Source organism: Kogia breviceps, chromosome 10 (genome assembly GCF_026419965.1).
Source record: "Kogia breviceps isolate mKogBre1 chromosome 10, mKogBre1 haplotype 1, whole genome shotgun sequence".
Classification (NCBI taxonomy): Eukaryota; Metazoa; Chordata; class Mammalia; order Artiodactyla; family Physeteridae; genus Kogia; species Kogia breviceps.
The window spans coordinates 72,840,878-72,853,008 of record NC_081319.1 but is presented as its reverse complement, the minus strand read 5'-3'; the positions used below and the strand labels follow the sequence as shown (position 1 = coordinate 72,853,008).

At 56.9% G+C, this 12,131-nt stretch overlaps 1 protein-coding gene across 5 annotated transcripts in view; it reads right to left on the bottom strand.

Moving 5' to 3' along the window:
- Positions 1-11,428, bottom strand: part of GLP1R (glucagon like peptide 1 receptor) — a 37,310-nt gene extending 25,882 nt beyond the window's left edge. For 2 of the 5 annotated variants that reach the window (XM_067006132.1, XM_067006134.1), the window contains exons 1-3: positions 11,299-11,426; positions 3,941-4,037; positions 2,805-2,912 (exon numbers count right to left, since the gene is read on the bottom strand). In XM_067006132.1, coding sequence (XP_066862233.1) covers positions 2,805-2,912; positions 3,941-4,037; positions 11,299-11,376 — 283 coding nt within the window. In that variant the 5' untranslated portion in view covers positions 11,377-11,426. Of the gene's footprint in view, positions 1-2,804; positions 2,913-3,940; positions 4,038-11,298 lie in introns of those variants that run through there. The other 3 variants (XM_059077217.2, XM_067006136.1, XM_067006133.1) reach the window with 3 other exon arrangements.
- Between the last annotated feature and the right edge of the window lie 703 nt (positions 11,429-12,131).

Here is a 12,131-nt window from a genome sequence, read left to right as displayed (position 1 = left end):
GTTTGGCCAATGGGAGGCACCAGCAGAAGGTAGGAGGGTGGAAGGAGAGAGAGGCTGGGGTATTTCTCCCTTGCTCCCTTCTTGCCTTGATTCTGAGGTTCTGGCAGTGGCTTTGCCCCTCTGTGGCCAAGGCCCTGCCCTGCTGGTGGCCTCTCCATCACCACGACCTCCAGCTGTTCCTGCCCCACTCGGGTCTAAGGATGCTAAAGCTTTTCACTGTTGTGGTCCTTGGTGCTTTATGTACCTTTTTGGCCCCTTAACCCTGCCCAGCCTCTGAAGTGGCCCCTCCATTAAATTCTTTTCAAATTCCCAGCTGAGTGTGTTTTCTGCCAGGACCCTGCCTGAGACCCATCCCCCTTGCTTCTCCACTTCTAACTCCCACTAGGACGTTTTTCCACAGTCTACCCCCTTGATCAGCCCAAGAAAGGTCCAGAACTGCCCCCTTCCTGCTCCCCCATGCTCTGGGAGGGGGTGAGGAAAGCCCTTAGTGCCAGCTTCTGCCAAGGAGAACAGCCAGGACAGGCCAGAGACAGCAATTATGCTGCAGGAGCCCACGGTGGGTGTCTCTGCAGGTCCCTAACTCAGAGAGAGGGGAGAGGGAGGCAGAGTCTGTGATCCCACGTGTCAGAAAAGGGAGTGAATTAGGTTGGTGAGTCACGGGAGGGGGGCGGGGGCTGGCAGGGGGCCTGCACAGTGCCCGTTATCTTCACAGAGAAAGCAATAAAACCGTGTTCGCTCATAAACGGGCACCACCAGGACCTACTTCCTGCCCAAATAAAATTAAAGGTGATGGATAGAGCCAAGAGCGGCAGGCAGAGCTGGGGGCAGCTTAGTGCTGAGTGATGGGCCCTGTCCTGCGCCTGGCTCCCTGGGGTCTAGAGGCCTGTCCCCAGCTGGACAAGCAGCCAGTCCCAAACCATTGGGGAGCAAGGCAAGTGTGCGTATTGCGGGAAGTGGGCGAGGTAGGTCAGGTAGGTGGAAGAAATTAACAGCAACCATTTTTCAAGAACCTACAATCCTCCCAATACCCCCATCACCTGGCTTTATCCCATCTCCCACACGGCAAGCTGAGGCACAGAGAGGTCTAGAAATTCATTCAAGCTCACACAGCCACTCAGAGCAGCATCAGGCAGAACCATAAGATTGCACAACTCGGCTTTTTCATCTCCAGGGAAAGGGCAGAGGCAGCTCACTGCCCTCCCTCGGGGTGTGCCCAGCCAGCAGAGGCCCAGGTCACTCACCTGTCCCCATGCCCAGAGCCACGTGCACAGGAACACACACACACGCACACATATGTGCCCGCACACTGGAGGAAGCCTGGTGTAGCAGTGAAACATGCTTACTCTAAACCAGACTCCTCGGCTTATTCCTGGGTCTGCTACTCACTCGCTGTGTGAGCTTGGAAAAGTCACTCTTCGCATCTCTGTGCCTCAGTTTCCTCCTCTGTAAAAGGGGAGGGTCACCGGAGTGCTTGCCTTGCAGGTTGTTGTGAGGATTAAATGAGTGTAGGTATGTAAAGTGCTTACAGCTGGCCGCAGAAATGCTGCGTGAAGGGCACTGATCTGCTCTGTGTCTTACGCAGGCGCCTGCCTCTTTCCAGGCCCAGGTCCTCCCTGTGCACCTCACGGTGGGGTGGGTATACTGGGAGGGAACAGCAGGAGAGAGCCTCCTCAGGACTCCTGCCTGGGCTTCATCTGACTCCAGTCCTGTGTTCTGAGGTGCAGCTCACACCGGGCCCTGCCAGGTGCCCTGATGTTCCACTAAGGGGCTGCCTCTTCCGGGAAGCCCTCTAGCTTTGCAGACCTCAATCTCACACTTGCTTCTGGGCCAGTTTCTGCTTGGTCTCAGGCCCCTTCAGTGCACTGTAATTAAGAGCACAGGCTGGCTTCAAATCCTGGCCCTGCCATTTACCACGTCATTTGGAGCGAGTGACTTAAACTTTCTGGGGCCTCAGTCTCCCTATCTGTACAAAACAAGCATACCCATGGGGTAGTTGTAAAGATTAAATGAATACTCGGCTTTTAGGGCAGGACTGGGCACATAGCAGGTACTTAACATCATTTTTATAAAGTAGTACCCTTTCTTCCTTTCTGAGACTGTGAGCTTTTTGAGGCAAGGGTGCTTGTCTCCTGTTAGCCTCCCTGGTGCCTGGGACAGGTGGGTGGGTGTTGGGGGGGCACATTAACTCCCCCTCTGGTCAGAGCTCCCCCTGCAGCCTCTATAGATCTCTGTACTCCAAAGAGTCACACCTTTCCCAGGCTAACCCTGCAGACAGGAGTGAGCCGGGGAGGGCCTAGGGGGCAACTTCACCAAGGCCCCGATCACTACTCCCGTCTGGGTTCATCTGAGCAGTGAACCCCTGAAGAGTCAGGAGGTGGCTACAGGCCACTGCCAGGTGGGCGGCACCTACAAACACACACATTACACACATACACACACACACACACACATGCATCAGAGCAATGACACCTCTGAGTAACCCTACCCCACACCAAACCCCAGGAACTGTTCCTACCTGACTCCTTTCCTGATGCAGAAGGGTGCTCACATTTCTTTCATAAGTCAGACACCACGATTTCCCCGCAGACCCCGCCTGCCAGGACGGGCCTCAGGCCCAGGTTACACCGGATGCCACCCCCTACTGCTCCCCACCCCCAAGGAAAGAAAGGCAGACCACCAGGAGGAGGCCCTAAGACCTCCTGGAGCGGGGAGGCTGTGTCTCACGGGAAAGGAGGCAGCATGAACCCACGCCAACTCCACTCCCACCCCGGCCTCCTGGGCACAGGGTGGGGGAGGGGACTCACCGCTGCTGGCCCAGGGCAGGTACCAGGGGCAGCTGACATTCACGAAGGAGCCCGGCGGCCCATCTGGCCAGCAGGCGTAGTCATCGAAGGTCCGGTTGCAGAACAGGCCTGGTGCAGTGGGATGATGGCATCTGAGTCCCAGTCTGGCCGGGGCACTTCCCCCCAAGTTCCCCACCGGGGAGGCTGCCCGGCAGAAACCTGTGCTTGGCTCACCTCCACTGAGGATTCCTACCCACCCAGCACGTTCCCACCCAGCAGGTGCCACTTATCAGCAGTGGGACTTGGAGCAAAGTACTTAAGGTCTCTGTTTTCTCACCTGGAAAATGGGGTTGACCCCCCAGCCCGCAGGGCTTTGTGGGGACAAATAGCATAGCTAGCATAGATAACTGAGCATAGTAAGTGCTCAATAAACGATCCTCGTGGGCCTGTTATTAAATTACACACCACGGATGAGGGGGACGGTAGCTCTCCAGGCTAAGATAACCCTCCTCAGGTGACTGGGTCATGACTGCAGCTCAGGACTGGAACACAGGCCTATCAATCCTCTGCTCTTTTTTTTTTCTTTTTAAAAACATCTTTATTGGAGTATAATTGCTTTACAATGGTGTGTTAGTTTCTGCTGTATAACAAAGTGAATCAGCTATACGTATACATATATCCCCATATCCCCTCCCTCTTGCGTCTCCCTCCCTCCCACCCTCCCTATCCCACCCCTCTAGGTGGTCACAAAGCACCGAGCTGATCTCCCTGTGCTATGCGGCTGCTTCCCACTAGTTATCTATTTTACGTTTGGTAGTGTATATATGTCCACGCCACTCTTTCACTTCGTCCCAGCTTACCCTTCCCACTCCCCGTGTCCTCAAGTCCCTTCTCTATGTCACTCCCCCTAAACGTTTATTACCATAAGTACGTGGGTTGGGCCTCCCGGCACAGTGGGGGAAGTGCTGAGGAGGGTGCAGAATAGAAAGGCCAGGTGTCTGCTCCTGAGGGGCCCCAGTCAGGGGTGAGGGGGAACACAGCAGCAACGAGGCCGCACCCCAAGGCATAGGGTAGATAAGGGGTCCTAGAGAGGCAAATGATGCCCAGCCAGGAGTGGGGCCTCCCAGCGCCATGGGGAGCTGGTTGGGTGCACTCACCTGTGGCTGGGGGCGGAGCCTCGGTCAGGAAGCGCTGGCACTGGCGTCGGTATTCTCGCCATTTCTCCACCGTCTCCGAGAGGGACACGGTGGCACCCTGGGGAGAAGAAAGAAAAGGGGGCCCCTTAGGTCCCACCAACCTCTCTTTTATGCCCAACCCCCCCACACACACTTGGTTTCTTGATCTCCAGGGGACCTTAGAGCCCCAAACTCCACAGGCTTTGGCCATCTCTGGAAGAGGGTGACAACACAAAGAAGGGCTCCAGGTGGATGTTTTTATATCTTTATCCCTCCCAGGGCATAGCCTGGGGTGTAGTAAATGTCCAGCCAGTGGCTACTGAAAGGACACTGTTGGGGGTGAGTGGGGGAAGGGCCACTGGCTGGGCGTGTGTCTCATTCATGGTTTCATCTGCCCTCACCCAGCAGAGAGAGTTCCTGAGGGCCCTGGGCTTTGTGACTGCCACGGGCTCCTTTCCAGTACCCAGTCAGCCTTCCTGCGAGGTTCTCACACTTTCATCCACCAGTCTTGAAGGCAACACGTAGGCCCAGAGTGGGAGAGGGGCTCAGTCAAGGTCACACAGCACCCCAAGGAGCAGAGCTAAGGCTAGGACCTGGAGTCTCCCAGATCAGTGACTGTGACGGAGCAGTGGAAGGTGTGGACTGAGGTGGGATTCAGTGCTGGTAATGCTGCCCATAGCATCCCTCCTGCAAAATGCAGTCATGTTACCTGGGAGGTCAACATGACCCCCACCGTCTCCTTGTAGCATAACAACACAGATCAAATATTCAGCTCTATCAACTGCAGGAGAAGTCCTGAGGACATGGGGTGAAGGGGTCAGAAAAGTTCCAGAACACAGAGATTGGGTCTGCAATGGGAGGGGTCCCCCTCTCTGTGAGTAGATAAGGTAACAGAACCGGCTTTTTAGCAGAGACCCAAGCAGATGCACCCAAGTGAGAATTATCCATGTCCAGACATTTTAGTGTACTTCTTTAGATATGTCTTGGGACTATGTTTCTTTTTTATTTGTATTTTTTCCTGAACAGGCTTAAGATTATAAATATTCCTCCTTTAGAGCCTGCAGACACACAAATGACCAGGGAGCCTCTTGTATAAAATTTAGGACCTATACATAATTTAAAACAAAATTTCACTTTTTGAAATCACAAAAATATACATGCGTGCTGAAATTAAAACAGCTTCATTTTGGGAGCTTGCACCACCCTTGATGGGTGGTACCCTAAGCACACTGGATCTGGTTTCCGGGTAATCCTGCCCAGATTTAAGCTGCGTTGGGGTTTATAAAACACTTCCCCTAAAGACACAGGTTGTCTTGGGCTCATCCCTGGCGGCACAGGAAGCCCTAGGGAGGGGACAAAGCTTGCTTGACAAGCGAGGGGACAGTCTTAGAGTGAGTGTGCTGAGGCCACAGGCAGAGCTACCTAAAAGACAGTGCTCTTCTGAGCGCAAAGGTCAAGTGTATTTGTTAAACAAATAAATAAGGAATCAAACCCAACAGCGAAGGCAGTGTCAGTTTTAGCTACAACTGAGGGGTCAGCGCAGTTTTCACTAGTGCCAGTCCTGGTGGATCCACTCCCCAACCCCCACCCGCTTTCCTTCTCCTCCCCAGAATGCAGCAGCTGATGGTGGTCAGGGCAGGGAGACCAGGGAGAAATCCCACCTGATCTCTCTAGGAGGAAAGCAGGCAGCTAGCAAGGTCGCTGCTGGGAACTGGGGCAGAAGGTGTGTCTGGGGCAGGGAGCGGGGACTAGGAAGCCCATGGGAACCAGAAGTCTCAGGGTGGGGAGAAAGGCAAAGGACAGCACCAGAAAGGCCAGCCTGGCCACCAGCACCCCAGAGAGCTTCGAGACAGAGGCAGCCCTGTCACCTGCTCGGAGCAGAGCCTCGGACAAGAAACTATCTTCAGACGGGGGCTCCCTGAGGGCAGGGCTGTGTCGCACTGAGGCTGGGGCTCCTTAAGAACAGGGGTTGTGTCCCCCACCTCAGATAGCTTCCTGACAAGAGGGGTCCACCCTCTGCCTCCTGCCCCAGCTGAAGTTCTCCAAATACTGTTCACCTCACCCGCCCTGCCCAAACACACAAACTACCAGACCTCTGGCCTCTCCCTACCTGGCGTTTATGGAAGTAATACTGTGCCAGGCTCTGGGTGGGTGGGTGGGGGGCGGACTGGGGGGACATGGGGAGCGCAAAGATGAAGGCCAGAGCCCTGGCCTGAGAGAGTCCCCAGGCTACTCGGGGGTGGGGTGGCAGCAAGTGCTCTTCAGGACACAGCAGAGAAGGCAGCGGTGCAAGTGCTCAGGGAATGGCTTGGGGCAGGGCTCGGTGAAGACTGGAGAGCCCTGGGGGACGCCGGGGACTGTAAGCTGGGGTTGGCGGAGGGAAGGGGTGTAGGGAGAGACTGGGCCCAGCAAGGGCAGAGGGTGGGCGTTTCAGCAGGAGGATCCAGCAGGAACGAAGGGGCAGAAGTGGGGACATCGGTGCTCTGGTGAGCAAGCAGAAGACAGCCTTGGACTGATGTTCAGGAGAATTTTCTGGGCCAGGGAGAGAGGAGTAGGCAGGACCTGGGACAGATGTGAGGCTCCGGTCTGGAACAAGGCTGGGGTCACCCGGTGCAGCAGGGCCCAGGGGCTCAGGGGAACACAGTTACACAGAGAAACGTGAATAGCCCTGGCTTTGGGCTCAGAGCCAGGCCTGACCCTAGCTCTCCCATAAATTAAGTTTGTGACCTTGTGCAAGAGTTTTAACTTCTAGCCTGAGCTCACACCTGCAACAAATTGGGAATAACAATAGTCCCTACCTCCCCGTGAGCATTAAGTGAGTTAATGCTTAGAAGGGCCCCTGGCACGTGGAAAATCCACAGTCAACGGCAACTGTCTTCGATTTCTGCTGTTGACAGGAGAGGGCAGAGCAGACAGGGCAGCCAGCCTTCCTGGGGAGTCCGGGTCCCACCCCTCCCTCATTTCTAGGATCAACAAACTCCCAGCAGGAGGAAAGGAACATATTTTCCTGCCAAGGACCAATCATTCTGCTTAATTTGTGGCATCTTCCAGCTGCAACATAGCCATTAGCAAAGCCTCCATGACCGAGGGCAAGGAACTGAGGAGGGGCAAGGCCCTGCCCACCAGCCTCCGCCCCATTTCATCCTCCGGTGATGTGAATCCCCGCTCCAGGCCTAGTGAGAAGGGGCTGGGGATGGTAAGTGGTGGGGAGGATGCAGTGGTGGAGGCCCCTGCCCCTCAGAGGCAGCAGAGCTGGCCAGGAGATCAGGGCAGCAGTGGGGGGCCCAGCAGACCAGGGTGAGGGCAGCTTGGCAGTTTTTAGAATCAGGACTCACCAGGCTTCATGGGAGTTCTCTGATGGGGGGTAAAGGCAAATGGGGACAACTCCTGGGGCAGAGTTTACAGTAAGGAGAGGGCGACTCTCAGATCCAGGTGTTTGGGAAGGAAGCAGGAGAGTCACACGTCCTTGGTTTAAATTCCAGCTCTGTCTGTTAACGTGGGACTGATGGGACAAATTTTAATCTTCTGGGACCTCAGTTTCCTTATCTGTAAAATGGGCATACCGTTCTTTTCAAAGAGTTCCTGTACAGATCCAGCAAGATAAAGTAGTGAAAACCTTTAGGAATTATCCAGCCCTGTACGAGTGAGCAGTGTTCTGAGGAAGAAGAGCAGGAAGAAAAGGATGTGGAGAGGGTGAGGGGCTTTCCAACACCCTAGGACAGCACGCTTTCTCCAAACACTGGCTGCTAATGTGAAGAATTCCTCCGGTAGTTTCATTTCTCAGTGTGAATAAGTGCATCAGATTCTTTCCTTTTCTGGGAACCTTTTTGATTGAGGGGAAGGAGGAAAGAGAGGCCACTAAGGTGGGAAAAATGGGAGAGGGCCTTCCCAAAGGAAAAAGAGGGCTCCAGTGACAACTCTGGCGCCTCCCAACAGATGCAGCCCTGCATCTTCCCTGCAGCTCCTCCCAGGACCCCTGCCTCCTTCTTCTCTGCCCAACTTCCACAGCCCAACCATCCCCAAGGCCCTCTGAGACCTGGAGGGATGGTGCTGCTGGACCCCGGGCTCTTGGCCCCATTTTTTTTTTCCTTATAGACTCCAGATACATGAGCAGAAGGGCAGGGAAAGGAAGACCACACACACATTCTCGCATGCACCAGACCCCTCACATGGATACACTGTCACACACATTATCACATGTGTGTGGAGCACATGTCTACATACTAAGACATGGCACGGAGTCTCTCTCCCACACATGAACACATAGATTGTCAGGTACACACACACACACACACACACCTTGACTGACATATACTCAAGTCACACTGTCACATGCATAGATACAGAGAAACAGACACACATTGTCACAAGCACACTTTTCTCACCCACACACAGACACATACTGGCAGACACTCATTCACACACTAAGATGTCTCTCCCATACATACACAGACCTTCCCATAGATGCAGTATTACACATGGAGTCACAAACACATACACACTGTCAGACACACAATGACATGCTGAGATGTTTCATACACAGGGACGCACAGGCAGGCTGTCACACAGAGGGTCACATACAAATACAGAGGAGAAACGGGTTCATACAGCCCACACCCCTCTCCCCATGGTCCCTCTCTCTTTGTCTCTCTCTCTACCTGTCTCTATCCTGTATCTTTGTATCTCTATATCTCTGTATCTCTCTATCTCACACGCACACAGAATAATCTGTTCGGGGGCAGGCTGCAGCTAAGGAGCAGCCTGTTTTTCCTCAGAGCAAGGCATCCAAGGGCAGGATGTGGTTTCTTGGTTGCTCCTGCCCTGGCCCCCACCAGACTCCATGTCTGGGAGGGGGCCAAGCTCAGGACAAGGTCCACGGTGACCACCGCGCACCCTGGACTCCATCCACCCTTCACTAGAGTGCAGAGGCACGGGGCCTCCGACAGCCCCCCTCCCAGCCCTCTTCCACTGCCCTGGAGAAAGCTTCCAGATTCCCGAGGACAAGTGGATCAGATCCCCCAAGTGACTAAAGCTGCCATTTCAGGGCGCCAGTGTCCCAATCCTCTCCATTACCCCATGGGGCAGGGCTCATGATCGCTATTTACAGATGAGGAAACAGTGGTTCCGGATGGTCAGATGTCCTGCCCAAGATCACCAGCTAACCGCAGACCTGATATTTGAACCCGTTTTGTCTGGTTCTAATTTGGAGTGTCAAAGTCTTGCCCGTCTCCTCAGCAGACCAGCTCCCTCACAGGGGTCTTGCGGGGGAAAATTATAGGGGAGGGGGTGGTCCTTCCCGGCAACAGTGAAGGAGTAGCCTAGGTCCCCTTCTTCAGAGGACAGTTCTGCCACCCTCCTGCCTGCACCCCCTTCCAGCCTGGCCAGTCTGACTGTGGGCAGCTCACTCCATTTTCCCTTCAGTCCCACCTGGGTGAGCAGGTATTAGGCACCAGCCCAGCCCTGCACCCCTTTGTCCTCTCTGTTCCTGGACTGCTGGGTTCACCTTACACAGGGAACCCTCCTTTTCTGAGATTCGTCCCCCCCGGCAGTGACATGAAGGGAGCAACCTAGTCTTGCTGATCTCATGGACAGAAAATAGAATACAGAATTCACCATTGTTTAGAGTCACACGCGGGCATGAGGTTGTGTCGCAATTACTGCAGTCTGACCTCAAAGCCTGTCACTCAGATCTCCACGGGTCAGGGATGCTCACAGCAGGGCACCCCCCAAAGCTCCCCCTCTCTGCTCAGAGCCTGGCTCATCCTGCCCTTCTCTGTCACCCCAGGACTGTTATGGCCCCAGGATATTGGGCTTTTGGCCCAGGGCTGAGGAACGAGGGGTGGGAAGAAAGGGCAGGTTCAAGGAGCCTGACTCCTCTGGGCAAAGGAACTCTGGGGAGAAGACAGGCAGCATCCAGAACCTCTCCTTTTCCCTTAATCCAAAGTCGGTCTGCAAATGGCCTGGAGCAGGATAGGACCAGGCAGCAGAGCCTTCCACCCCAACCCTGTCCCAGCCAGAGGAGGAGGTAAATGTGAGAGAGAAGCAGGTAGTGGGTCTGCAGTTCTGGCTCCCCAAAGATCCCACACACACCCGGGAAGCCAAAGTCTGGTTGAGCATCGGGGTGGGGTGGGGGCAGTGCGGTGGAAAGAGATGTCTCCTGCAGCTAGGGGCAATAGTTGGGCTGGGGACAGGGAGAGGGAGGGAATGAGTCTGGAAAAAAACGTGGGGGCCGAAGAAGGGCTGGCACCTTAGCTGGGAGGCACATCTGTCCAAATCTGGATTCTCAGCCAGGGGTGGAGTCGGCCCTCATCAAAGACCCCTCCTCCCGCCTCCCACCTAAGCTGGGACAAATTTCAAGGCCTGTGAAAGCCCCCTCCCCAAAGCTCTTCAGGTCTGGGGTTAAGAGTGGGAGGTCACAGGAAAGACAGGGCTCTCTGGCACAGGAAAGCCTGCACCTCCTCTCTGCTCAAGCATCTCACAGCATCTCTGGACAACTCCTCTCTCCTAAAGCAGTCTGACCACAGCCCCCAGCCCGGGAGCCTGGAGGCAGGAAAGGCAGAGAGGGGCTGCAAGGGTCCACCTGTGGTCAGCCCTCCAAGGGCATCCAGGAGGGGCCAAGGTGTCTCCACGTGTCCCAGTATGGGCTCTGGTGCTTGTTGACCACCAAGGGCGTCAAAATAGGGGTGTGTCCGGCGAGTGTGTGAGGGGAGGCTTGCCTGCTTCTAGAGGAAGCGTTTGCCTTGGCGCTCGGCTGGGGACGGGGGTAGCTCTGGAGTTCCAGCTGGGAGGTCAGGGGGAAGGACAGCAAGCTGCCACCGCAGGGTCCCTGGGACTATGAGTTAAAGGCTGTGCTGGGGGGCTGGTGGTGGGGGGATAGAGCTGGGGGGTCCACACCCAGGCCTCTCTGCCTTCCCAGGGGGTCTTTGATAGTGAGCGGGGGCACGGCGGGGAGGGGTCTGGGGCACAGTGGAAAAGGGGAGGTTGGGGAGCTCGGGCTGTGGCCCGGCCGCTGGCACGGGTTTGCGGGAGACGGAGTTGGGAAAGTGGTCGGGGGGAGATGAGGCACAGAAGTCAGCGCAGGGCGGCCGCGGGACAGCCGGTGGCCCGGCAGAGGGGCCCGGGCGGCCAGGAAGGGGGCGCCTGGCCGGGATACGGGAGGCGTCCGCCGTCCGAGCCCCCACCTCCGTCACCCAACTCTCCAGGTCCCACTCCCCGAGGCTTGGGTTCCCGCCGCCCGCGGTCGCGGAGTTTCTCTCAAGTCGCGGCCGCCGCTGCCCGGACGCCGCGCCCGCAGCAGCCCACGCCGCCGCCTCCCCCGCCCCGGGGCCCGCGGGTCTCACCTGAGGGCGGGGGTCGGCCCTGCCCACCGCCCCGAGTAGCAGCAGCGCCAGGCGGAGCGGCCTGGGGGCGCCAGCCATGGCGGGGCTCTCAGGACTGGGCCATCGCTGCCACCTGCGGCACCGCGCGCGCCACTGAGCCCGGGCGGCGCGGGCGCGGGGGAGGAGCCGGCGCGGGACCGCCCCGCCCGCAGGAGGGGCTGGGTGGGTCCAGGCTTTCCGCCCCCGCCCGCGGAGGCCCCTGGGCCCGGCCACCTCCGACCGGAGGTCCCGGGCCCTGCGCTCCGCGCTGGCGCCGCTCGGGTTCGGGCAGTGCAGGAGCCGGGCCGCCCCCACCCCACAGCCGGCCTTCCTGCCGGATCCCCCCGCTGAAGAAAGCCAAACCACGCCCCAGCTGTCCAGGATACCCTGTAGGGAACTGAGACTGAGAAGCGCACGGGACTTGGCCAAGGTCACACCGCCAGTCAAACCCCTTCCGGAAAGTGTAACCCCAAGAGCTACGAGTGGCTAGTAAGACAGATCCACCCGGCGGCGTTACCCGGTCCCCAAGTCCTCTCCTCATTCCCGGGTTCTGTCCCGAAGGCAGCCCTGGGACAGCCAAGTTTGGGGGAACAATGACAAATGGATCAATGGAGCCCTGCCGGTGGGGAGGGTCTAGAAGGTCCCCCGACTCCCGCAGCCCCCATGGCCTCTGCTCTGAACCACTGGGCTCTTATAATCCCTGTGTCCCTGGGATAACGTGTGCCCAAGGCTGTCCTCTGTGCCTCCTGCGTCTCTGTCTCCCTGCTTCGTGGAGGCTCTGTATTATACCTCCCCTCACTCCGCAACGCAGTGCA